This window comes from Parambassis ranga, chromosome 7 (assembly GCF_900634625.1).
Source record: "Parambassis ranga chromosome 7, fParRan2.1, whole genome shotgun sequence".
Lineage (NCBI taxonomy): Eukaryota > Metazoa > Chordata > Actinopteri > Ambassidae > Parambassis > Parambassis ranga.
In genome coordinates, this window is record NC_041028.1 from 12,981,414 (window position 1) to 13,005,732 (window position 24,319).

General features: G+C 40.7%; 2 protein-coding genes across 4 annotated transcripts; one reads left to right on the top strand and one right to left on the bottom strand.

Moving 5' to 3' along the window:
* The first annotated feature begins 243 nt into the window (after window positions 1-243).
* On the top strand, window positions 244-9,180 carry fam131c (family with sequence similarity 131 member C). The gene is made up of 6 exons (XM_028410681.1): window positions 244-274; window positions 1,694-1,755; window positions 2,779-2,863; window positions 7,155-7,400; window positions 7,632-7,721; window positions 8,909-9,180. Exons 1-6 carry the CDS (start codon window positions 244-246, stop codon window positions 9,178-9,180), a joined length of 786 nt encoding a protein of 261 aa, XP_028266482.1.
* A 2,169-nt stretch (window positions 9,181-11,349) lies between these two features.
* Window positions 11,350-22,840, bottom strand: clcnk (chloride channel K). Of its 3 annotated transcripts, XM_028410305.1 has the most exons (20): window positions 22,622-22,840; window positions 22,389-22,545; window positions 21,880-22,011; window positions 21,644-21,772; window positions 20,491-20,630; window positions 20,294-20,368; window positions 19,627-19,702; window positions 19,047-19,172; window positions 17,041-17,125; window positions 16,656-16,757; window positions 16,400-16,484; window positions 15,652-15,804; window positions 14,952-15,021; window positions 14,690-14,803; window positions 14,326-14,542; window positions 13,076-13,209; window positions 12,553-12,623; window positions 12,198-12,278; window positions 11,985-12,071; window positions 11,350-11,709 (listed from the first exon to the last, which is right to left on the bottom strand). In XM_028410305.1, the coding sequence occupies exons 2-20, from the start codon at window positions 22,537-22,539 to the stop codon at window positions 11,671-11,673; spliced, it is 2,067 nt and encodes a 688-aa protein (XP_028266106.1). In that variant the 5' UTR covers window positions 22,540-22,545; window positions 22,622-22,840; the 3' UTR covers window positions 11,350-11,670. The 3 variants fall into 3 exon arrangements, with proteins under 3 accessions (XP_028266106.1, XP_028266107.1, XP_028266109.1); XM_028410306.1 differs by lacking the exon at window positions 22,622-22,840 and having other exon boundaries at window positions 22,389-22,605; XM_028410308.1 differs by lacking the exons at window positions 20,491-20,630; window positions 21,880-22,011; window positions 22,389-22,545; window positions 22,622-22,840 and having other exon boundaries at window positions 21,644-21,672.
* Window positions 22,841-24,319: the final 1,479 nt, after the last annotated feature.

Genomic DNA, 24,319 nt, shown 5'->3' on the forward strand with positions numbered 1-24,319 from the left:
CCCTCCCTACACTGTCTGTGTCGCTCTCTCACCTCTCCTCTCCTATACACAAGAAGTCAGTCAATGCATCAGCCTACAGCTCATCTAGCATTCGCTCTTACTGGCCCCCCCTCCTCAGTTTCTCACCTCTCTCTGCTGACTGATAATTCTGCCTCTTTTCCTCCCTCTCATACTCTCGCTCCTCGTCCTCCTCATCTGTAGTCCACCATGGTGAACAGATAACCGCCTGGCCGTCCTGAGACCATGGGTGCCTGCCTCTGCAGAGGTCACAAAGGTCAGTGTCCACCTGCTTGGTCTTCTATCTATCTGTGTGTGTGTGTATGTCTGTGTGCTGCAGGGCTTACTCACCAGCAGAGTTTCACAAAGTTGCATCAGGTTTTTCAGGAATAATTTCACTTAAAATGTGACTCCATCCCCAGAGAAATTCTGAGAGCTGAAAACTTATCTTTGTTTTGCTTGCTTGCAGCTATTCTGGAGTGAATTTGTGGCGGTTGCTTTACAAACTCTCTGGGGTGGAAGGTTGATGATGGGGATTGTGCGGATCAGCGGAGGACAACAGTGGCTTTAGGATGTGACAGCTTCATCTGAGCCTCAACTTGTCGTGACTTGAAGATGTGACTCGGGTCGCAATTTTTTTTCCTCTTATGTTTGCTTGCGGTTGCCGCTTTGGTTGCAGGAAGTTCAGTGTTTGTTTCTGAAAAGCTGTGAGTAAGTAAACCCAGAGCCTCAGCTGGATGCAGGGCCTGATTCTCTGAGATAAGAGGTTGATTTGAGAAGCACCAGCTTTCTGTGATACCAGAAAAACAACAAGCTACTTGTTATTCTATCAGTATATGGCAACACATTACAGTCTCATACACTGTGTGTGGTGCAGTCTGAAAATATGTTATAAGACAAAGCCTGCTTTTATTCATAGGAAGACCCTTTTTTAACAAGGTGGAAGGTACTGAGCGCAACGCTTTCAAGCTGGGAAGAAAGAGAGAAGCAGCTGTGAGGCTCCAGACAAACAGATAAGAGAACAGTGGGAGTGTGTATGTGTGTGTCTACGTGTGTGTGTGTGTGTGCATGTGTGTATGAGTCACAGTGGGATTTAACCTCACAAGGACAGGGATTGGTTCAGGATCATGATGGGGTTTCTTGACCTGCTAATAGCATCTGATGAGGCCAGAGATCAGACACAGCACTAGTGTGTGTGTGTGTGTGTGTGTGTGTGTGTGTGCGCACACTGGTGACCACGACTTAAGTAAATGGTTGGGTATCACTCGCCTCCTGTTGCTGTCACGTTTCCATAGCGACATCCAATTGTCTTGACGACACCTCCCTGGGGAAACCCCAAGCGTGTGTATGTGAGACAGTCAGTGTGTGTGTGTGTGTGTGTGTCCGCTGACCTTTCTAATGATGCTAATTCTCCACTGCAACAACCTGCTCTTCATTTCCTCTTGTCATTCTTATGAGCCTCATCAACATCAATTATCAAGCAAACAGGCAAAGCGTAGGCCACTGCAAAGCTAAATATGCACAAGATTCAACAGAATTAATCTCTCTCTATCTCTTTGTCTCTCTCTCTGACTGTCATCCATCATATATGAGGCAGGCTTGACCCCTAGTCTTTAGAGAAAACTGTCATCTCCCTGTATAAATGCACACAAAAACCCACTAAACCTAACAGTTGTTTGTGTTTTATTCCCCACAGATCTCCACCTCCCTGTATCAACACTGCGCCAGGCTGAGGAGGGTCACTCATCCTCTGTAAAGGTAAGCAGAAGCCCCAGCTGTTACCATGTGGTCTACCTCCTTCATGAGGACTGAAAACATGACTTTAGGGTCACCGGAAAAGAGATCTGAACCTCAGGGTTGATGTTTGGTGGACTCATCCTTTAAATGTTTGCCAGCATCACTCTGCTGATTCAATAAGAGTGAAATGAGCAGAATCTTTAATGGAGGCTGTTAATGGCTCTCATTACCGGCTCGCTTCTTTTAACACAAACAGCACAGATCAGATTTGGTTTGTAATTATCTGCCTATGATATGTTTAGTAGCTGAAGGCAGGAAGAGGAAGGAAAAGCTTTATTTTAATGGATGACTCTCTATTACACTATCCATCGACACTTAACCATTAAAATCTGCTTTTTATATGGATGTCGGATTGCAAAAATGTTTGCTGGAGTTGATGAAAATATACCTCAGGTTTGGAAAGAATCCTCTGTGATTGGTGATTGGATAAACGTCTGTATACTCGATCTATCATGGCCTATCCATCCATCTACCAAACAATAATATAGTTCTATATTGTTATAATATTATCATATTATAACAATGTAAAACATTCATAAATGTACCATATTAAACACCCTGAAGGCAGGGAAGTCAGCCCCAGAATATTAAAGCAAGAGAAATCTATATAAAAAGTAACCTCTCTCCTCGCATTAATTGCAGTGACTTGGGTGTAAACACCGTGTTTTGTTTGCAGCTCTTGCAGACTGGGTGTGAATGCTGCAGGATTACTGGCTGTTATTGTCATTACCACCATTTTGGTTGAAAGGGGGGAAAAAAGGTGGGAAATATGTGGGTTGAGTCATCACACATAGGATGTTAGTTGTTAAAGGAGGATGTATGCAAATGTGTTCGTGTCTACAGTGTGTGCTTTGTTTTTGTGCAAAGACCTCCTAACTTGGATTAAATGAAGAATAAAGCTTCCCAAACACAGCAGTAACCCAAAGATATTTGTCAGCTCACATATCTGATAAACAAACTCTTGTTGTGGGTCATTCTCTGCAGGATGTCCAGAATTCCTCTAACGGCAGTGTGACGGATAAAAGCAGCGGCTATGACATCGGCGAGCTGGCCACATCCTCTCTGATGGGTGAGACACACACTCACATGTTGTGTTTATGGTCATGGTGTGTTTCATTATGAGTCAGGGGTTTGACACTTTGAAAAAAAAAACAACCAGGAAAATCTTGTTAGTAACCACGGGAGGCTAGTAATGTAATTTCCCTTGTGCCACACACTCTGTACATACACCCACATTTCCATCTTGCATTTGATTTTCTTCTCCACCCTTAACTGCAGCTTCCTGCTCTCCTTATGTCTGAGCCTCCCTCTCTTTTCTCCATCCTGTGTCTGCCTCATCTTCGCTGCTTCCCTCTCTCCGCAGGAGGTTCATTATCTCAGTAAATGTGTTATGCCTTGCTGAACTTTTCCAAGTGAAAGCTCCTTTATTATGCTGACAGTGTAATTATGAGGGCCATGAAATCCTCATGAATATGTTAGACAAATACAGACACTCATGCAGACCGCTGAGAGGCCGCCACCTGCTCCGAGAGTGACAGATTCAATAAAAACAGTCTTAACATTTATTTTGAACCAATCAGATGTCGATCAGACCTGCAGTTGACAAGCCAAAATCCTCAAATCAGATCATACTGTGCTAACTCAAATGTTATTGTACAAATGTACTGTAATTATATTCCGAGCAATATGACGCAGGCGCTGCTGCTTTTATCATCATGATGGTGTTTGATGGATGCATCAAGCTGCCGGGGTTTTATTAAGAGTTAATGTCTGAAGCATTCAAGAATTCGTTGGGTTGTACAGTTGCGTTCGTTTTAGTATTTTTCCGCAGTCAAGTGAGACAGAACAGAAAACAGTGGTTATTAAAATCAAACACATTTATCGCTATTAGAGAAGAGACCTTTAAAAAATAACAAGCATTCATTAATTTAACTTTAAAGGTTGTTCATAAGTTTTATTTTTTAAGAGTAAACTCATTCGTTTGGGTTTGTAAAGAAGCATCATTAGCATTTCAGTAGCCTTCAGCAGTTTCGTCTCACTGTAATAAAAAACAATGAAAACCACAATGAAGGCAAATTCAGGCTGGGAAGTAGAAGTTTAAATTGTTCCTGCAGAATGAGTCTGGTCAAAGACAAAGAAATGTCACATTTTAATAATTAGACAGGTAGGATTTGCTTGTTTGTCCTTTTTATTTCATCATCTGGGGTTTGTGGATGTCCCAGCAAATGTCATAGCAATTAATTTATGCTGGACTTGTTGCAGTATGTCACTTACCTATAATGCACAACACTTCTGAACAGGATCCCAGGTTTCCACTCTATTATTACCCATGCTGTGAGTACCACAGCTATCACCAGTAATGCTCTGTTACGTCTTTATTGATGCAGTGTTTCAGAGATGGATCAGTCCATCGGTCAGTTTAGTCCAGAAACATGTCAGCAACCACTGCATGAAAACTGTAAGGGTTTTAAAAAGCATTTGGTGGAGCAGATGCCAATTTGTCTCATGCCAGAATCAACATCATTTTTTATATGATGGAATGCTGACTGTGGTGGTTGAATGGTGAGAATAAACAATGGGGAAAAAAACGTCTGGAACCATCAGCCTTTAAAAATCCCACATTGTTTCAGTCCTAAGTGCTGTTTTTGTTCCATAGACTCCACTACAGCTTTGATTTGCTTTGGGTCTTTTTATTAGTTTGGTTTACCACTGCTTGGAATGATCACTATTGTTAACTGCCAACTAGCAAACTACAGCACTCACCATATTTTCCTCCCAGGATGAAACAGAGTTATTTGGCCTCCTGGTAAACACATTGATCTATACCTATAATCTGCAGCAGTACATAATATCATATATGTGTATTTTATGAGGTAACTTACCTCAGATTGCTTTATTAAACCTGTAAATACCTGTTTACTATAGCAACATAATAAAGAGATATTTACTTGTTTCCTGCAGCAGCTGTGGAAGCTTATTGGAATTTGTTGCCTCACAAATATGGGCTGAACTTGTCATATCTGATTTTTCACTGTTGCTCTTTTAGTAAAGACTTATTTTTGAAGAATAATCCCACAGCTTAAACTAAACCATGCCATTTAACATTCCTCTTATATAAGTTAATTTTGACATTATCTAGCAGGCCAGATCTAAGGTTCTGTGGCCAGCTCAGACCAGCTCAGACCAGCTCAAAGCAGTTTGTGGTTCCATATTTCCCTCACTGTAAAGATGCTGTATTCAGTAAAGATTAGGCAGCCAGCAGATGGTTTGCAATTCAAAATCCAAGACCTAAGGGTGCATGATTTAACCTTTACAGTTTCAATGTAATAAATTAGACTGAGACATCATGGACCACATGTTTTCTGTACCAGGCTGTAGACATGCTTATTTCTGCTGTAAAATTGGATATTTAGGTCTAAGGGGATTGATTTGATTCATTTTGGAGCTAGTCTCTTGTGGACATTTGAAGAATTGCATTGATAATAGTTCCAAATCATCATATCAGCATCATAGATGATATGTTTGTTAATCAAGGACTTTTTCAGATGCTCTGAATTATTTTACTTTGTAGCTGTTTACTAACAAGCTCCTGATGATTATGTTATTGTATAAGCTGAAATGTAATTCAGGGATAGGGTCTTATTAGTGACTGATTTCTAGCATCTTTTAAGAAAATATTCACCATAAAGACAAAGTTTAAACAGAAACTGAGGTGCAAGGAGCCCCAACAGGCATTGCCTTAACTTTCAGGGTAAATGAAGCAGAGTATCTCGGTCCATCTGTGCCCCAACCACTGCCGCTTGTCAAGCTCACTGCTCTCAGTGCACTGAAGCTGACATCCCTTATCAGGACTATGGTAATTGAGACTAAAAGAAATGATGCTCAAAAGGTTTTGTGATAAGAAAAAACATCCAAACAATATCATTAATGCAGGATTTAGCTTCATGCTTCTAACTTGTTGTTTTGCAGCAAACATGCAAATGTGACACATCAAGAGTAGAGACAGTCAGTCACCTAAAACGACTCAGTGTGCATCCGCCTCCTGAGGAGCTGCAGCACGTTAAATACTGATCCTTAACTGCAGCAGCATGGCTGGCTGCTGCTGCCCACTGCGTCCTGTGAACACATGAAGCATGTTGCTGTTCAGTGGGACACCTGATTAAATCCAATGCATCCTGCAGTGTTTAAGGGAGCAAGGAATATTTGAAAAATAAATGGCAGCTTCTTGCAGTGTGCGCATAACCTAAATATATAAAATCACAGCTTTCTCAGTTATCCAGAACAGAGGCTGATAACGGAGTCGGTGACACGTGAGTGGGCGTCACAGTGTAACAAAACACAGAGATTATAAGTGTTATGACTTTCTCAGTTTCAGTAAAGGCTCTTTATTTAACAGCCATTCCTTCCTCACTCCCTCCATCTCTGATATACTCTGCCCCTTCTTTTCTTTCTCTTGACATTCGTCTTTGGTGATTTTTTTTAACCTTAACCTTTAATCCACTGTCTTCTTTTTGACCTTTTAGCTTTTCAGCCTTTTCTTTTGTTTGCCCCTTCATATTTCTGCAATTTCCCTTTGCTGCAGTATGAGCAGGGTTTGCTGTCAGTTTCACTTTCCTATCTATCTGACGTGGTCTCCATATTACATAAAATAATGGCTTTTTTGAGGATTTATAACACACAGTTTACGTGAACTAATCTAGAAATAGAGGAACAGCATATATACTGCTTGACACCAAAGACCTGTCCAACTGACTTCATTCTTAAAGCCTTATGCAGCTGTTGTGATTTCTGCCTTTTACAGTGTGTGAGGGTAAATTTGACTGTGAAAAGTTCTGTGCATATGTCTACCCATACACAGGGTTATTGTGCCGGAGTGGACAAGGCTATGCATCTAGAAAGGCACCAGGTGCACATGTGGTGGAAAACAAAACCAAATGTTCAATAGTACGTGTGCACGTACAACGACAGATACAGGAAAATTACACATAAAGACAAAAGAAGAAAGTGTGTGTTAAAATGTACGTTACAGATGATGTGGGTGATCTCCCAGTAGACACAAAATTGTGGTGTCCACAGCCATGGCTGCATCTGTAAGGGAGTATAAAGCTGTAATGATCTCTTTTATTGCATTTATTCACAGCAGCCCAAACTTTGTGTGCTTCGAAAGGCTGTGTGAGAAGAGTCAGCATTATTCACACCTTTATAACAAGTTATTAAAAGAGATATTAAACTCCTCTCTGTGATAAAAAGGCAAAAAAGAAAGAAAGAAAGATGTGGATGTTATTTCCCACCTGTAATCACACTTGTATATATCATGATCCATAATCTTATTAAGATGTATCCCTTCTGCCCTCTTTCAGGTCTAGTTGCTACGATAAAGGAGCATATCACCAAGCCGACAGCGATGGCCCAGGGGCGGGTGGCTCACCTGATTGAGTGGAAGGGCTGGGGTGGATGTGGTGAAGCTGGTGGAGGCGGAGGGAGCTGGAGCGGGGCCTGGGGTAAAGGAGGGGGAGGCTGGGGTGGGATGGGAGCAGAGCTGCAGGAAGATGAGCAATTCTACTCCCAAATGACAGACGAGATCAAGGAAGCTCGCTTCGCCGCAGGTGAGACACGAAAAACAAGATGTGGTCAGCACAGATGAATTGACAGCCTGATCCTCTTACACTGTTTTTGTTTGATTGGCTTGTGCAGAGGGAGCATCTAGAGAAATCAATAGCCCTTTAGGATGTCCAATGACAGTGTCTCAGATTTAGAGGTCTTATTGAATTTTCTTTTAAAAACAACAGGTGCTTGACTTCTGAGAAAAAGCAACAGAAACTGTGCTTGTTCCTCAGGTGTAGCAGAGCAGTTTGCCCTGGCAGAGGCTGCTATGAATGTGTGGTCCATGAGTGACAACTTAGAGCAGCCATCCACCAGCTTACAAGGTCAGTGTGTTACTGAATTTTATTTCCATTTTATATTTCACTGCAAAATTGTTTCTGAATACAAATGAACTAAATTAGATTCAAACATAATCAGCCATTTCCTCTATAACACTGTCTCCATGGGTTTGGCTGCTTATAATCCCCATTTTGTAATTTTACTTTGACGTCTTTTCTTCAATGTTGATAATGGGTTTTATATATTATATATTATATATTTATATATATATTATATATATATATATATATATTATATATAATATATATATATATTTTGAAATTACATTTTAATCATGCCCTGTGATGGACTGGTGACCTGTCCAGGGTGTACCGTGCCTCTTGGCCGTAGATAGCTGGGATAGGCTCCAGCCCCCTGTGACCCTGCAGTACAGCACAAAGAAGATGGTCCCGAAGATGGATGGATGATGGATTGTAATCATTTGTCTCCTTTCCTCTTTTTTTGTGTTTCCTTTTTTTATCTGTTGCTTCTTTACCTCTAAAGTCACATCTGTTCCATTCCTGTTGTCTGATTAGATTCTGTTGTATGTTTGTGAGCTGTATCAAGTAATCAGTTGATCTCCTGCCTTGTTTAGTTACTTTAGATACTCTCTGCTTTGTAAATCACAGCAGGGCTTCCTGTGACTCTGTCATTGTCACATATGTGATTTTGATTAACCCTGGAAGCAGTTAGTTTAAACATTTGTTTAAACTAAAAATACATACAATATTTAATCCTTTTATATACTGCCAAGCTGTGAAGGCTAAATTCATGTCATCATATTAGATCTTGCATGTAGGCTACATGTCTTCATGAATATTTTTTTTCAATAGAAATGGCTCTACACATGGTGTGCAGCCTCGTGTTATGCAAGATAAGAGCTACATGCTGAGTAGCAGCTGCTGCGGAGCAGAGATGATTTTTTTTTCTCCAACCCAAGCACAAATATGTGCATCTCTGCACAGCTCGTCTGCACCAGGAAACAATGGCAGTGGTTCAAAGAGGAGATTTAAATAACTGCTGTTAGCTGTGCACCCCCTTGTGGTTGTGAGAATAAAGGCAGAACCACTCAGTATGAGAAGTAACCGAGAAAAATGGCAGAGAAGGTTGTTGAGGATGTGTAGATCTGTGTGTTATATGTAGAGCAGAATTGCACATTTTACTGAATGTTGTCATTGTTGTCCTTCCTCAGCAGCACAGACACACTTCCTGTCTCGATTCCTGCTGGACGGTGGAAGTGTGGGCGTCCCCCACCACCTGTACAGTATTCACGCACAGACTTATGGCAGCAGCATTGCAGCTGGCCTCGTCCCTCCACCACCAGTCAGCAACATTTCCCCGACGTCCAACACTCAGCAGGACGGAGACCATCCTCTGGAGGACAGAAGCACTGTGACTGCAGAGGCTGCTGTGCGACATGTAGACAGCAGCTCACTCTCTGAGGATGATGTTTTCTACAACTAGGCTTAAAAAAAACAAAACAGCTTTGATTGAGCTTCAGTGAGAGGACTTGAGTCTCAATCACCAGCAAGAGCAGACATCTGGGAGACATCTCAAGAGGTAACTAAAGATATAAAGTATTTTTGGCTTGGTTGAGGCATATAGTTTTGTGAATGTACATAGTTCAGCTGTGACATGTTATTTTTTATTCAGTGTACATTAAACACTTTCATATAATGTAGAACGGAACTGTGAAGAGTTGAATGATGCTGGTGTAAATATCTTGTTATAAAACATCAGTTTTAATATATGTGCTGTAAAAGGCTGTCTGCTCATTTCTTTAATGTTGAGTTGAATTCATATTTATTTAAATATAATGTCTTTCACTAGAGGTTTCAAACAAAAAACACTCTTAATGAGCTTTATAGAAACCCAGAACCTGGTTTAAAGAAGAGGCAATTACATAAAGCTACAGAGAAGGTTACGCTGAGAAAGTGAAAATGTGTTCTCTTTGAGATTTCTCATCTCATTCTGGAGCAAAGGAGGAGAACGCATACATCCAATTATCTGTCTGAGTCTGAACCATGATTAGCTCTAATTCACACTTTTCTGTCTGAGAGCCACAGGTGCAGGGACGGGCGGTGAAGGACACAGAATCTGTCCAATGACGTACTTTCTGCATGCATGTCAGCAAGCCTGTGTGTTTAAGAGTGACAATGGAGGTGCTGGTGTTTCCTGTCATGGTGTTGCTTTAGAGCAGAGGTGAAGCCACACTGTGTGCAGGTTGTGGCAATTTTCCCCTTTTGTTATTTTAGCGAGACTCTGAATGGTGTGCAGGATGGAGAAAAAAACAGAACAAAAGGCTGTGAATGGTTAATATGATCACATCCATCATCAGACTCCTTCAGGAGAACAGTGAATTAATTTGAAGGCTATTTATTGCTCCAGTGCAAAAACAGAGTGAAAAACAAGTGAGTTATAGAGTCCTGATTGGATAAATGCTTTTAACTACATGGTTGTATGCAGATTCTGCTGTTATGTATCCCGCAATGATTTGAAATGTGAGGTGTGAACTTTTTGTAAAGTCTGTCCAGGATGAAATCCACATATGAAGAGGGCAGTGTGGAAATACAAGTATACAAAATCTGCAACATGATGTGGCATTGCTGCTGCTGTGATAACAATGTCAGTCAGACAAAATAAAAAAACTAGAAATTGACATGAAATCCTTAAAAAGATTTTCAAGAGTGATGTGTAGGTGAAAATGCTGGAAAACCAGAGGTTTTGTCTGCCAGGCATCAGACGGCTGAGCTGGCTAAACAATTTGACTAGTCCATTGAAAATGATTTTCACATTATCATCAAACTAAATGCTCCTCTCACTTCTCTGGTACGCCCTCTAGTGGACTCTAAAATGGATTGTACAAGAATTATGTGAACATTTTAATCAGCTAGCAGTGATGTTCAGAGAAGCTGAATGACTACTTCTTCAAAATGAACAATGGTCCAAAGATTTTATCAAGCAGCAGTGACTCACTGAGAGACCTACAGAGCCTTTGGCCTCACAGGAGCAGCTGGGTTTCTAAGCATCCCCCTGCTGAGGGACAGCTAGTTCCTTGAAGCTCCTTCATTTTTAGCTGCTGTGACTAAAGATTCTTTCACATTAATCAGATGTGGTGCCTTGACATGGGTCAATCAAACAACTTATGTATAAATACCACTTGTGGCTACAGAGCTGAAATGAATGGCAAATGATCTTTTAGTGCATCAGAACATAGTGTTTGTTCCTAAATTTGTCAATCAGATATTACCTCCATCATAATTAACATTTCAGTCACACATCTTCATAAACAGAAAGCAGCTTTAACTTAGAACTCTGTGGGAAAACCTTTTCAGTCATGTGGTCACTGAGCACTGGAATAAGGACAATAGCCTCTGGTCATTGGGCCATTGAAAACGATCTGGCTTGTAATACAAAGAGGTTCAACCATGCACATTTAAACCAGCCATTGGGGCCGCATGTCTCCTTATGATGTCATAAGGGGCTGAAGACCTGAATGGCTTATTCAGAATGACGAGAGAATAAAGAGAGATTCCTGGGACGTAATAAACATATGTTCTTTATTTCCTTTTAAATTGTATTTTTATTTCACAAATGTAAAATACTGCAATTATGAGAATTGTGTATGGACGATGGACAGCAGTGATTCACTGTGTTATGTTGTTACTAGGTAGACACACTTTCTTTCTCTACACCATTAAGTGGAGATCATCTAATCAATAGATGAGACACTAATTACAATAACAGACAAAACAATAAGCTCTGCTGAATGTTTATCAAAGAAGCCTCCAGTTAATGAGAATTGTGTTCGTGCGTACATTTTGCTACAGTCGGGGAACGAAGACGTGATCTCATTATTAGACACGGGCTTTGTTACAAGATAATCAAGACAGAGATTTTATGATTGCAGAAAAACGCAGTCACAGGATGTGCTTATTTCCTGAGTGATGCCAGTTAGATGTCTTTGGCCAAGTCCTCTAATATTCTCTTCATCTGGAGGAGGAAAAAAAAACAGAAAGAGGGAGTGGGGAAGGAGGAAAAAGAGACTGCTTTGAATCCATAAGTAGCTGTTTTGCTTCTACACCCTGCAGAATTTTAATAAATCCACACAGAGACAGGATCTTGTTTGCAGAAAAATACAGTGTAACTGGGGAAAAAACAACCACCCACAGAGGAAATCATGCGTAAAGAGAGTTGAGAGAACATTGGATTACATTTGTGACTGTGAGCAAATATGAATACAAACATAACATGTAAGCATTCATTACCTCAGGTAATGTGATGAGCCCAACTAGCCGTCCTTTGTCTGCAACAAACAAGGTCTGAGCTCCGACCACACTCAGTATACTGTGGGCCTGGAAGGACAAAGACAAGAAAATAGGAGTTTGGCAAAAGGTGTATACAAGGGCTGAACAGGTGATATTCCATCTGTTTTCCTTTTTGTATGTAGCAGGATAGTATGAATGATGATGACCGTTTACCTCCTGAACAGTGTTGTAAGGAGATAACAGGACAGAGGTCGGGTGAATGCAGCAGACGTCATTCAAACATTGGTCCAGGCTCTGGAGAGAACAGTACAATTTATCTCTGGCAAATATTTCTAGGGTTATTTTTTCATAAGCAGTTCGGATATGTTTCTGTGATTTGTTGCTTTATGGATGGAGGAGATGTCAGAAAATGAGCTTCTACATCAGCCCAGAGAGCTGTCTGTACATCCTGCTCCCATCCTCTTTTTTTAATTTTTGCATTCATTCATTCAATGTCAAACAGATTGTAAAAACATGACCTGCTTTTTAAACAGCTGCACTCCCTCTGCAGCTACCTGCCTGCTTTTACCTCAGTCTGACAGTGACGCAGGAACATCAGCAGCTCCGATCTCAGGACGAACCCCAGTAAAATCTGTGACTCTTCAACAGAACACAGAGGAGATGAAATCAATTTTCTTTGCCACAGTCGGAGCTACAGTTTTAAGTGTGTGCAGCTCTCTCTGGAGACTGTCTGTACCAAACATAAAATTTCATGCATGTGATTGCTTCTGAACGGCTCAGCTGGCCGATTGACTATTTTCTCACAATGGCCAGCTCCTCATTTAAGCACTTTCACACTTCCTACAGACGCTCACAGTTTTTCTTCATTTCTCTCCATCATTTTCTTTTCAGCAGCTCGATGTGGAGCCATTACTGTGTGTTTGGCCAGCATGTTGATGACATTTTCTGAAGGATCCCACTGACTTTTGTGCCAATGTTCAATATCAACAAGTGTATTTTAGTTTTTTTCTGAGAAGATTTCAACAAAACACTGATGATGCTCTTTGCAGTCATAATAATAAAACATATTAGAATTAGAATTGTTTGCACACCATGTGAGTCCACCACAGGGATTTGTGTTTCAGAGCTGCTGTTAACAACACGCTGAACCTCCAGTGGCCCAGCTGCTCTCTGGAGCTGCTCTAATTTCACTCCAAGAACCTGTCCGACTGGTGTGAAGGGAAGCCTGCAAAACAGATGAATCAAGTCACACCTGGAGGAAAAGATTACAAAGTGATATCATCCCATATGCTAACAGGTGAAATATTTAATTTAACAACATGCAATATTCCAAGACCAATTTTTATGATAGAATAATGAGTTTTTAAATGTATTCTGATACGGTGAGGATCCACAGAATTCGCAGGCTGATTTGATTTCAGGGTGGACAAAAGGAGCTGCATAGCAAACATCAGGTACACTGCACTCCTCAGGCTGTGTGTGCTGTATATTCAGGCTGGAGGCTCAGATAGTGCAGGTCCTGCTGTCAGTGAACAGACTGCAATGTTTTGTTATTCCAAAACCATGCTCAGGTAGTGTGATGTCTCACTGACAATAACATGATTCATGAGGTGTCAGAATTTGCACAAGGGCTGTCAATGTGATGTGGGTTCTATCTCAGCATTTTCTTTTCACACACACACACACACACACATAGAGAGAGAGCGAGTGAGCGAGAGAGAGAGATAGATGAACCTTCTTGTAAAAGAAAGAACACTTCCCACTGAGTTATTTTGTTACTCCTTAAGACTGCATATGAAGAATAAAAGATCTGTGTGTTGCCAACTGATGGGGTTCTTGATCAATACCAGTGACTCAGTCATCACTGAGCTGGCAGCAGAGATTCACAAAATCCATCCTTCCACCTGCAGAGCTGCTGTGGGTGAGCATTTAACAGGTTTTAACGGTTCACTTGTGTGACGATGTCAAAGCTATTTTTTAAGCCATCTGGTGCCATAATATTTCCATCAAATATAATTTCAGCCATGCACCAACTGAACCATCAATTATATTTTACTCTGTACCAACAGATCAAAACTCTCCCGATAAAAGCTGTCATTAATGTTTATCTACCCACATTTCCATATCAGTGCTCATTTTGAGTCTAAAAGCTGCCAGACCTGATCTGCATTTTAAGGATTTTACCGTGCTGCTGAAAACACTAGTGGTCTATCACATGCACTGTCATCTGTTAGCACAGAGCCCAGTGTTGACACACACACAAACTGATTCATCTGAGAGGCAAATCTAGTGGGTAAATACATAAATATAAACAGCATGAACAGGATGAGTTCCTTCATACCGAGGACAGGCCTTCTTCAGTGAGGGCAGGTGGGGGAGCTTCTTGCTGATAGCGAGGGCATCATAGAAAGATGGGCGGTGCCCGCGGCGTGCCAGGGCATTTGCCAGGAGGGTGGACACGAGAATGGGTACGGCATGGCTGAACTGGCCAGTTAACTCGATAGCCAGGAGAGCTGGGGACAGTGTGTGTGTCACAGCACCTGAGTAGGCAGCTGCTCCTAGAAAAGGAAAAATTATGTTTTAAAGTTCCTGAGTGTATCAAACATACTGTACAAGAGGTAATTCATCATTGTTAGCCTTCAAGGTTAAATTAAATAGCCCTTGTTCTATGTATATGCCATGACTAGATGTGTTTTATTTCCTACCAGCGAGAGCATAGCCTCCTGGATTGAGATTAGAAGCCCACTGCTGGCCTAATCCCACTCCCATGGAGGACACATAAACTACTGCTTCTCCAAGCAAGCGGCCTATAGCTGCCCCTGGAAGACAGGAATCAAAACAACAAATCAGAATCTCATGTTGCAGTCAGACAGGGAAGAGTTTTCACATTCACCAGGACAGACTTGTCCTACTTAAATTGAGCAATTTCTGCAAAAAACGCTTGGCTTTTTCTTTCCTTCTACTCACCATAGATAAACACTGGCATGAAGTACCCAGCTGGCAGAGGCAGAGTGCAGGCGAGGACCAGCATCCACATCTTGCAATGAACAAAACAGACACACACTGTCAAACCTCCACAGCTCTGCTACCCCAGCACATGAGTCACTGTCAGTCTGGGACATGTTTACAGTGCTCTCAGTTTATTTTTTATTTTTTTGCACAAACAAATATCGAAGCATGCCCATTTAAATTTCACATTGACATGTGGTAAATGAGAACAAGTTGTAGTAAGTGGATCCTGGTGGGCGGGTAGTGAAAAATAAGATTTTCACAGGGCTTAGTGCATTAGACGGGCTTCAAAGCTTTACTGCATCCTTGCAGCACTAATGCAGAAAAGAAATACATGGAAACCTGATCAATACTACTTACTTAGCTTTTACTTTAATCGCTGCTGGGTTAAAAAATAAATAAATACTGCTGCTCCCAGCTGCAGCGTTGCTATGAGTGAGCATCAAACATCACAAGACATTTCAGCCCCAAAGGTTAAACTGTCTCCTCTTTGCTTACTCGATTGTGAAAATGTCAATTACTGCATCTCAATTATGGGTCATTGTGACCTGACCCAGCTGAACAATAGGTGACTCAGTCTTGCTGCAGTGTTAGGATTTTTTATCAGTGCAGTCAGAATGAATAACAGTTCTTTAATAGACCTTTGAATTGTTTGTACCTTCATGAGAAGAAAGAAGGCCAAAGAGAAGCAGACAGGAGTCCCTGATGAGCTCCACTCCAACAAAGGCTCCAGTTGCACAGAGGCATTGTGGGATTTAGAGCTCCACTGGCTGCTGTCCAGTAGGGAAGTGAGGAGCTGCTTCATAGTGTACTAAAATACAAAATGCAGTTAGCGAGCTTAAGATTACTGTCTGAATACAATGAACAGGTACCCCTTAAGAGTTAAAAATCAATGTCAAAGAGCAACAACGTCAGCTCTGACATCCGTCAAGTTCCGCTTTTCAATTAGAAACAAAACAGCAGTGGTAATGGTATCAAATCAGACTAGCATCAATTAGAAATTATTACACATTATGATGTAATAGTTATATTATATATTAGCTCTGCGATTGTCTGCACAGTGATGGCAGTGGTATACTGCAGCAGTCAAGGATGCAAGTGACAGCATCTGCGACTGTGTGGCAGCTGGTGACACAAATACAAGGATCCATCTCATTTATCAGCAGGTTAAGTTTGACCTGTAGGGTCATGTTTTCATCCTTCGACACACTAAGACACATCTTATGAGTCACAAGGATAGGAACCCGATGTCCTCTAGGAAAGCAGAGGCTAATAAATATTACACAGTACCTGAAAGTTAAAAGTCAACTCAACAATAATGTCTGCTAATAAGAATACACATATATGGTAGTTATAACAGCAATAAAAGGTTACAGATTGGACATTAAGCTGCTACTGATTTCCACCTTGGATGCCATGTATTGACCAGCAGAGTGAGGAAATGTCAGCGATGCCAGGAAGAAGACCACCATGCCAGAGTATAGAGCCTTTCTGCAGAGATGTTTAGAATACAAAAATAGGCTTATATCAGAGGAATATATGACTAATATGTCCTTTGTTTTGTTTACTGTAATAAGTATATTGAAGATTCTTTGAACATTTTAAAAAGCAGACTACTCATTACGGCGGCACCATGTGAATTTCACATTAAGGATCTCTCACTCTGTGGTCAGCATCTTGATAAGGACAGGGTTTGTTTTGGTGAAACGCAGAATCCATCGATGGCAGAAGAGATAGCAGCAGCTCACAGCTCCACACAGCAGCCTGTTTCCACACACAATCCACAGAGAGTCTCATTTCAACCCAGTCAGCAGCAGACTATCAGAACTGATTATTCTTGAGGAAGTGTTGGGGATGAGAAGGAGGTCAGGAAATATGGGAATAAAGCTGAATACTAATTAGAACAGAAGGAAAACACGGCAGTGCTGGTATTCAACGTGACTGATATGAATATGAAAAACCAAATGTCAGTATTCATTTGTAAGACAGAGGCAAACAGAGGAGTTATTTAACTGTGCAGATGCTGTTAAAATTAAAATAAACCTACCCCAGGAAAGCAAACAGCAGAATCTCCAGCGGGTAGAAAGGTAAAACAGTGGGGAAATTAGTTCTGAACAGCACCTGAAGAGTCTCTGTGGACACAAAACAAATTTGACTCAGTGCTGCGGTTTAATGTTCCTGTTCATTTTACTGCTCTGACACTTTACTGAAACTTACAGTGTTTCTGCTAATGTGTGATGTTCTTAGCCTGTGCCTGGAAGCTAATTTAACATACGACTCACAAGTAAAATCACAATAAAATTAATAAAAGGTGTTTAAAATGTGAGAGAATGTTTTGGTCATTTTTATGGTAAACATGTAAAGCATTAGTGTATGTTGATTTCAGCACACTCTAAATGACCAAAGGTAGGTTTTTTAATACAGTTTTTTCTGATTGCTTAAACACTAACAATGATTCTTATAGCGCAATTTCTAAAACTATTAATAGTTATAGCAAAATCACTCACTGAGTTTGCAAAACTAAAAGCAAAAAAACTGCTTTACACTCAGTTTGCACTTTTGTAACACACAATTTGCAATTGTATAAATATAATCCACTTCACAGCACTGTTTTTGCTGAACTGTAAACACAACTCACTGCTTTACACACAATTTCCAAATGATCAACACACTCCTAGTAAAACTACACACATGTATGGCTGGTGTTTACACTGCTTTGCCAACTGTCTGGCTACACTGTCACATGTGAGAACTGTTTTACATCATTAGTTCACTTTGCAATCAGCATGAGCTCTGTAAATAAGACACAGGTAAGCTTCAGTGTGGAGAACAATGGAGGGAGAAGGAAACTGAGAAGAGTGAGAATTAGAAGAGGATGAGGACATGAGGAAGCAGGAGGAAGAGGAGGAGGACGAAGACTAGGAGGTGAATTTAGAGGAAGAGGACGAGGAGGGGAAGAGGAAGGAGGAAGAGTAAGAAGAAATAGAATTACTGATGTCATTAGAACTACAATAGTGGATCATGTGATCAACCACTGAGGGAAGCTGGACAACGGGTTCAGCCTGAGCCGCTACACTGTAGCAAGCATCATAAGGACATATTGATGAGAATGGGTTAGTACAGTTCCCTCACACTAAGTTTTGTAGGTGTACCATACTCTAATGAGAAAAACAACAATACTGTACATGTAAAACTGAAACTGTTACTCCACAGAATTACTAGACATCCAGCATCTGGAAGGAGGCATGCGAGGATATGGACCAGGCATCATGTCAGGCCTGGATACGGCACTCCAGGAGACATGTTCCCCGGTGCCTTGGACTAGAAGACATTGCATGTGATGTTGATGAAATTCTGTGGCCAGACCCAGAGAGACAATGAGACTGATTTTCTCTCTCTCTCTCTCTTTCAGTGAAATTGTATGTTTTCTTGTGTTTGTTTTGATGTGTGTGAATAAACATTCATACTTGAAATTTGAATCCCTGTGTGTTTATAGAACTATTTATGACAAAGGTTTGACCTCACATGGACAGACCTTGTGCACAGAGAAAGCAAAAGCCAGATGTGTTTTCAGTTGATACCATCAGTGTGTAGTTGGCACATTGTGTGCTTAGTAATATGATGGTTTGTGTTAACTGTGTGGTACAAAAATACCATTTTTACAAAGGTTTGAAGAGTTAAGCAAGATGTATTGGCTTTTGCAAGAGATCTACAATGTTTTGCTGATTTGGTGTAAGGTTTTTTTATTTGTGTGTAGAGTTTTGCACAAATAGCCAATAGTTACAGAAATGTGCTTAAGCAATCAGAAAAAACTGTAATATAATAGGCACTAAAGTCTACTACTTTACTAACACTACTTTAAAAGATGAAAAAAAAAACACTTCAGAACACCTTGAAACATATTTTTCCTGTATACTTTTGGCCATATATTTTACACACAAGGTGTCACATCTCTGATCTTAGATCATTTTTCTTTCAGGTCAGGGTGTCAGTGATTCTGGAATATACCTTCTCCCTCTTGACCATGAGGATGCTGATATGTGCTACTGTTACCTCCATCCCCACTCCAGAATGAGAGCAGACAGAAGGTCAATGCCCCGCAGGCAGATGAGAAGAAGGATGGGCAATAATTCTTCAAGGTGAAGTGAGAACTCATCACCTCCACACCGAACAATACACCTACAGAGACAGCAGACAGAGAGGCAGTGGCTAAAAGAACAGCAGGTATGAAAATAGCAACTTTTCTGACAAATAGTGTTGCTGCCTGTGTGTGTGGCAACAAAAACATATGCAGACACTTCAGTGTTAGTATGTAAATTGTGACATTTTGAGTCTATCCAAGCACAAATGGAGTTTGAAACTGTGGCGCTGAACCCCCAGTGAGGATGCAGAAACAAGCACAGGTGAAAAGACCTAAATATTAGACAGGGATGTGATCAAAGGAGGAAAAGGGAGAGGGAGAAAAGGCAGAATAATGAAAGGTGGATAAAAGGGAAGAGCAACTTAGAGAGGCTTACAAGGGGGAAATCAAAGGTAGAAACACATTAACCAAGTGTGAGTTGAACACACACACTGTTTTTTACTACAAAAACATCCTTGATTCCTAATGCTGAAGCTTTACTGGCTCTCTCACCGGCAATGGGAGCTCCGAAGCAGCTGGCCACCCCGACTGCAGAAGCTACAACCAACATTTCTTTGGCTGCTTTCTCCTAGAACACATCATATAGTGTAATATGTGTATTCAGACCTTTACATCTCAAAAATAATAACATTTTACAAGCTGTTCCAGTGGTCAGACTAGTCTAAATAAAAAAATGTTAACAATGTATTTTTGTTTTATAAAGACCTCCAATACGTTAACTACCTCACAATGACATCATAAGATAAAATAGTTCCATTAAGCACACACTTTTGCCCTCAGGGCGATGTGGCAGGAGGCCTGATAATGAAATTGCACACAGGTGTCCAGCTAGACTGAAGAATAAAGTGATTTTAGTAATTAAATGTTAAAGGTAGCTTTGAGTTCGATAAACAATATCAGCCTTAAAAATGTATAATTTTTTTTTAATATAAATGTCTAAAAGGAGCCCATCCTCACTTCTTCACTTCATCTTCCTCCCCCAAAGCAGTAAAGTCTTCAGTACATATTTGTAAGTCTGGATAGGCATGAATCTAAACTGCAACTTAAATGGCTGCTTAGGACAGACACATACTTTAATAATGCATATGGTAACTCTCATAAAGCTTCTCGTTTCTCTTTAAAGAAAAATGTTAAATGTGATTAAAGTTAGTTAGTTTACCTCACCGGGTTGTATAAGAGCGCAGAGATTGTGAATATAGCCTCCCACCATGGTGGAAATATGTACAAATGGACCCTAAGGTGAGAGACAAATGAAGAAACAGAAAAATACACAACTGGGTGTATAATCTTTATATAGTGCCATGTGTTTTGTGTTTTGTATGAGAAACAGGCATGCTGAGGGCATGCATCTCTCACCACTTTGCCCAGGAAAACAGTGCTCCCAGCTGCCAGTGTACAGATAAGGCCCAGGAACTTGGTAAACAAATGAGTGAGAGACAGGTAATGAGGCATTTCGATGCCGGTCAACATGGTTCTCACCTCTGGTACCCCCGAGCCTGACAGGAAATAGAGATCCAGAGGAACTAAAGCAATCAAAAGGTTTAAAAAGCTATTCTCAGCGAATACTTATGACTCTTTTCTCTTTTCATTATTGAATAGTGAGCAAGAGCATATAGGCCAAAAGTGATGAGCTGAGAATGAATCATAACTCATCCTGTGGCTGGTAAAGCTGTGATAAAACCACATCTTCAGGCTGGAGGATGTGTCACTGGGAAAGCTCGTTCCATAAATCAAAGAAATGTCTCATTTTATCTGAATGTTTGTATTAGTGAGCGAGCATAATCACCAGTACGCTACAAAGCAGCGGAGTGTACAGATAAACAGACACATGCTCAAACTTTTGAGCTTCAGCACAGAGATCTGTGTTTTCCTAGAAAATATATTATACTTCAAAAGATTTCTGTGAAGCTGATAACATCACAGCTGACTTTTCATTCTGCATTCAGTGATAATATCACGCTCGACCTTTTATCAATGCCATTTACTTTAGATGAGAGAGAACAACGTTTGCAAAAGACATAGAGGAAAATATTGTGTTTGTATATTTATCTTTTTCAGGGACGGTCTGAAGACAGAAAGCTTTCATGTGCTTATAGATAAAGTCTGCTTATCTGATCCTCTTTATCAAGGTGTTTAGGGAATGTTTACATGACACATTGCATCATATTGTACTACACATATATTCATGATGTGGCCATGATGTGCTGGAACTATACTTTATACATTATATCACAGGTTTCTTATATTTGTTACACATTCATGCACAGTAAAATTATATTTGTTAAAGCTCATACAGTGCTGTCAGAATTCTTGTAAATCCATAATCTCTCTTCAGCTTAGTCTCTTACTGTCATCTCATGCTATGTGAAGCAGGAGTTGGCAGAAAGTTCAGTCACTTCCTGTTTTTGTTACTGAGGGAAAAACGAAACTCTTACTTATATAAGAAGGGGTACTAAACTATAATCCACTTTTTGACAATAATAACCTGAAGTAAGTCGTGTTTTTCTACCTGTGGAGAAGGGACAGATGTTGTGGGAAAATGATGAGCCAAAAGCACAGAGGCATGCTGGGTAAAGAGTCCAACAGAAGAACTGCAGCAGCAGGCTGCCCTCCAGCTTCATGTACAGCCACTGGTGTGCTACATGAGAGAGAAGCATTTATCATCATTTGTGTCTTTTGCCTTATTGTTCGCTGTAAATGTCTCTCTCTCTCTCTCTCTTTGTGTGTGGGTGTGTGTGTGTGCACCTCTCAGCAGCTTGGCGACAGTCAGGTCCATGAGGAAGCTGAGGAGGGCGGTTAAAATGCCTAAAGCAGCGTAACCATACCACTCCATCCCACACACTGTCCCCAAACAACAGCGCACCTTCAGCAGCCATCCTGAGATATGAAAGTTTGTATCACATGTTTGTGCAGGAAATATGACTCAGAGGAAGACTCTTTGCAGCTAAATAACAACCATATGAATACCATATAAAATCAAAGCATATGTAAAAACGTGCAGTTATGGCTCAGAGTTCAGGAATACGACAGTCTGTCTTCACTATAACAGGACATAACTTCATCATAAATGTCTCATAGCGGATTGATCGTGCTCTCCTAGAGCCCAACCATTATTTCTGACTCCTCAGATTAAGGTCAAACTAAACCCCAGTTCCTGGGCGCTAAATGAAGATTGGCCCCCAAATAGCTGCTCTCAGATGGATTGATTGGGTCAGTATTGATTAGACTCTAAAGATTTTTCAATTCACTCTGACCTTTGACAATTGCACGAGGCTGTCTGCATGGCTTCCATGGATCAGACAGGAGCGGGATCTTATTATGGGTTGTCTCTGATTGATTTTCTTGGTCCTGGTTGTTGCTCTTGTCGTCTGTTTCTCTCCCAGGATACCGATCAGAGCTCTTCATTTTTTTCTTGAAATGTTTGTTATAGTGTGACTAATACAGTCTCAAATAAACAGGTTGAATCAACCTAAAAAAGCAGACTTACCTTGTGGCTGAACTTTGTATGCTCATATGAAGGGTGGATGGGTTGTTACCTGGTGAGTAACTGACCTGGAGGTAGCAGCACAGAGGTGATGGAGGAGTCATGGTTGAAGGGGCAGCTGATGTTAACTCTTTGGAGTGACTGTGCCCTTGATTTGTCTGGACTGGAGAGAACACCGTTTTCATGCTTCTCAGGTTTTTAATGGTCTTTTGTTGATACTATCAGGAGTGCAGCAAAAATAATTAAACTCATAATACCTGATCCACGACAGTGTAATCCCAAAATGTAAATGAAAGCTTAACAACTTGAATGACTGAGGATTATACTGTTATACGACATATCCAACTATTTCTTCCAAGGTCATAAAGTAACTTCCATGCCTGATAATGTGCACGTGGTTGTTCATTAATCATCTACTTTATGAAATGAAAGAAGTAAAAACAGAAAAAGACCAAGTCAGCTGAGGATCTAACCCAGCTAGCATACCGCTGTCCTCCTCCAGCTGCAGACTTTATGTTCAGGCTTGTAATACAGTAGTAACAGTATGTTTGCATTCCAACCACACGATGACCTGCTGATCTCCTGCACTCAGTGTTCACACCTTCAGCACTGTCAGTATTTATTTCTACCTGTCCTCTGCCAGTGTTTTAAGGTTATTCAGCTCCTTCAGTAAATTCAAGCATCCTGCTCCAAACACCCTGTTATATTTTTCAACAAAGAGCGACAGCAAACTGCTTTAGATTAGTTAAGTTTCTGCATTTCGGTTGTCCCCAAGCTGTGGCTCACTCCCCCCTCTGTGATGAGGCCAATAAACTAATAAGCCCAACATCATGATAACTTGGCTTGAAGAACACAGATAGAATCTTAATACAACTTTTAATATCTCAGGGTAAACTATCTGTAAATTCCTGTGTTAACATCTGCAGGGTGGTAAAGGGTATAAACGCTGGGTATAAATGCCTGCTCTGGAAGTGTCTGTCAACCACTGCTTAACTGCAAGTTAAATTGAGTTATTCTTCAATGTGACCTTCACAAACATAAACAAAAACAACAGGTTGTAGAATTTCTGAGATGGAATTAGAAACGGGAGGTTACATTAAGTTTTTTTTATATGTGTCGTATCTTATTATCATGAGGGGCATGCTCAGAGTGATTAAAGCTAAAGCTCAGATGGATATGAACTGATGTCATTGCTCCGACCTTCCATGTCACTGATTGGCTTCAAAGGCTGTCGTTTGAAGCCTCCCAAGGACCCGAAAAACAGTTAACATGAAGCAATCATCATGGATTCTTTAGATGACTGACACTTTGTAGGAAATCATGGTTTAGCACCAGCAGCCTGCTGAAGGTCAAGGTAATCATTGTTCAGATCCTGGAACACACACACACACACAGTCCCTTTAATTTAGCTCTTAGTTAATGTTTATTTTCCTCACTCATATCTCATCTTTATGGTTTCAATTAACACCTGTGTTATTTTAGAGATTTGGATTCTGCATGCTGTGAGCGTCAGTCACACCGTCACACACTCAATCTCATATACACACACACATACACACACGCAAAAGCATGCATTTACACACAGGGACTGATTTTCTCAATATAAAACTTGTTTCCATGGGAACAGCACACTGAGAGAGAGCCAGACAGGAGACTTTATTCTCATCAAAAATAACTCCTGATGAACTGCGAAGCTTTCCT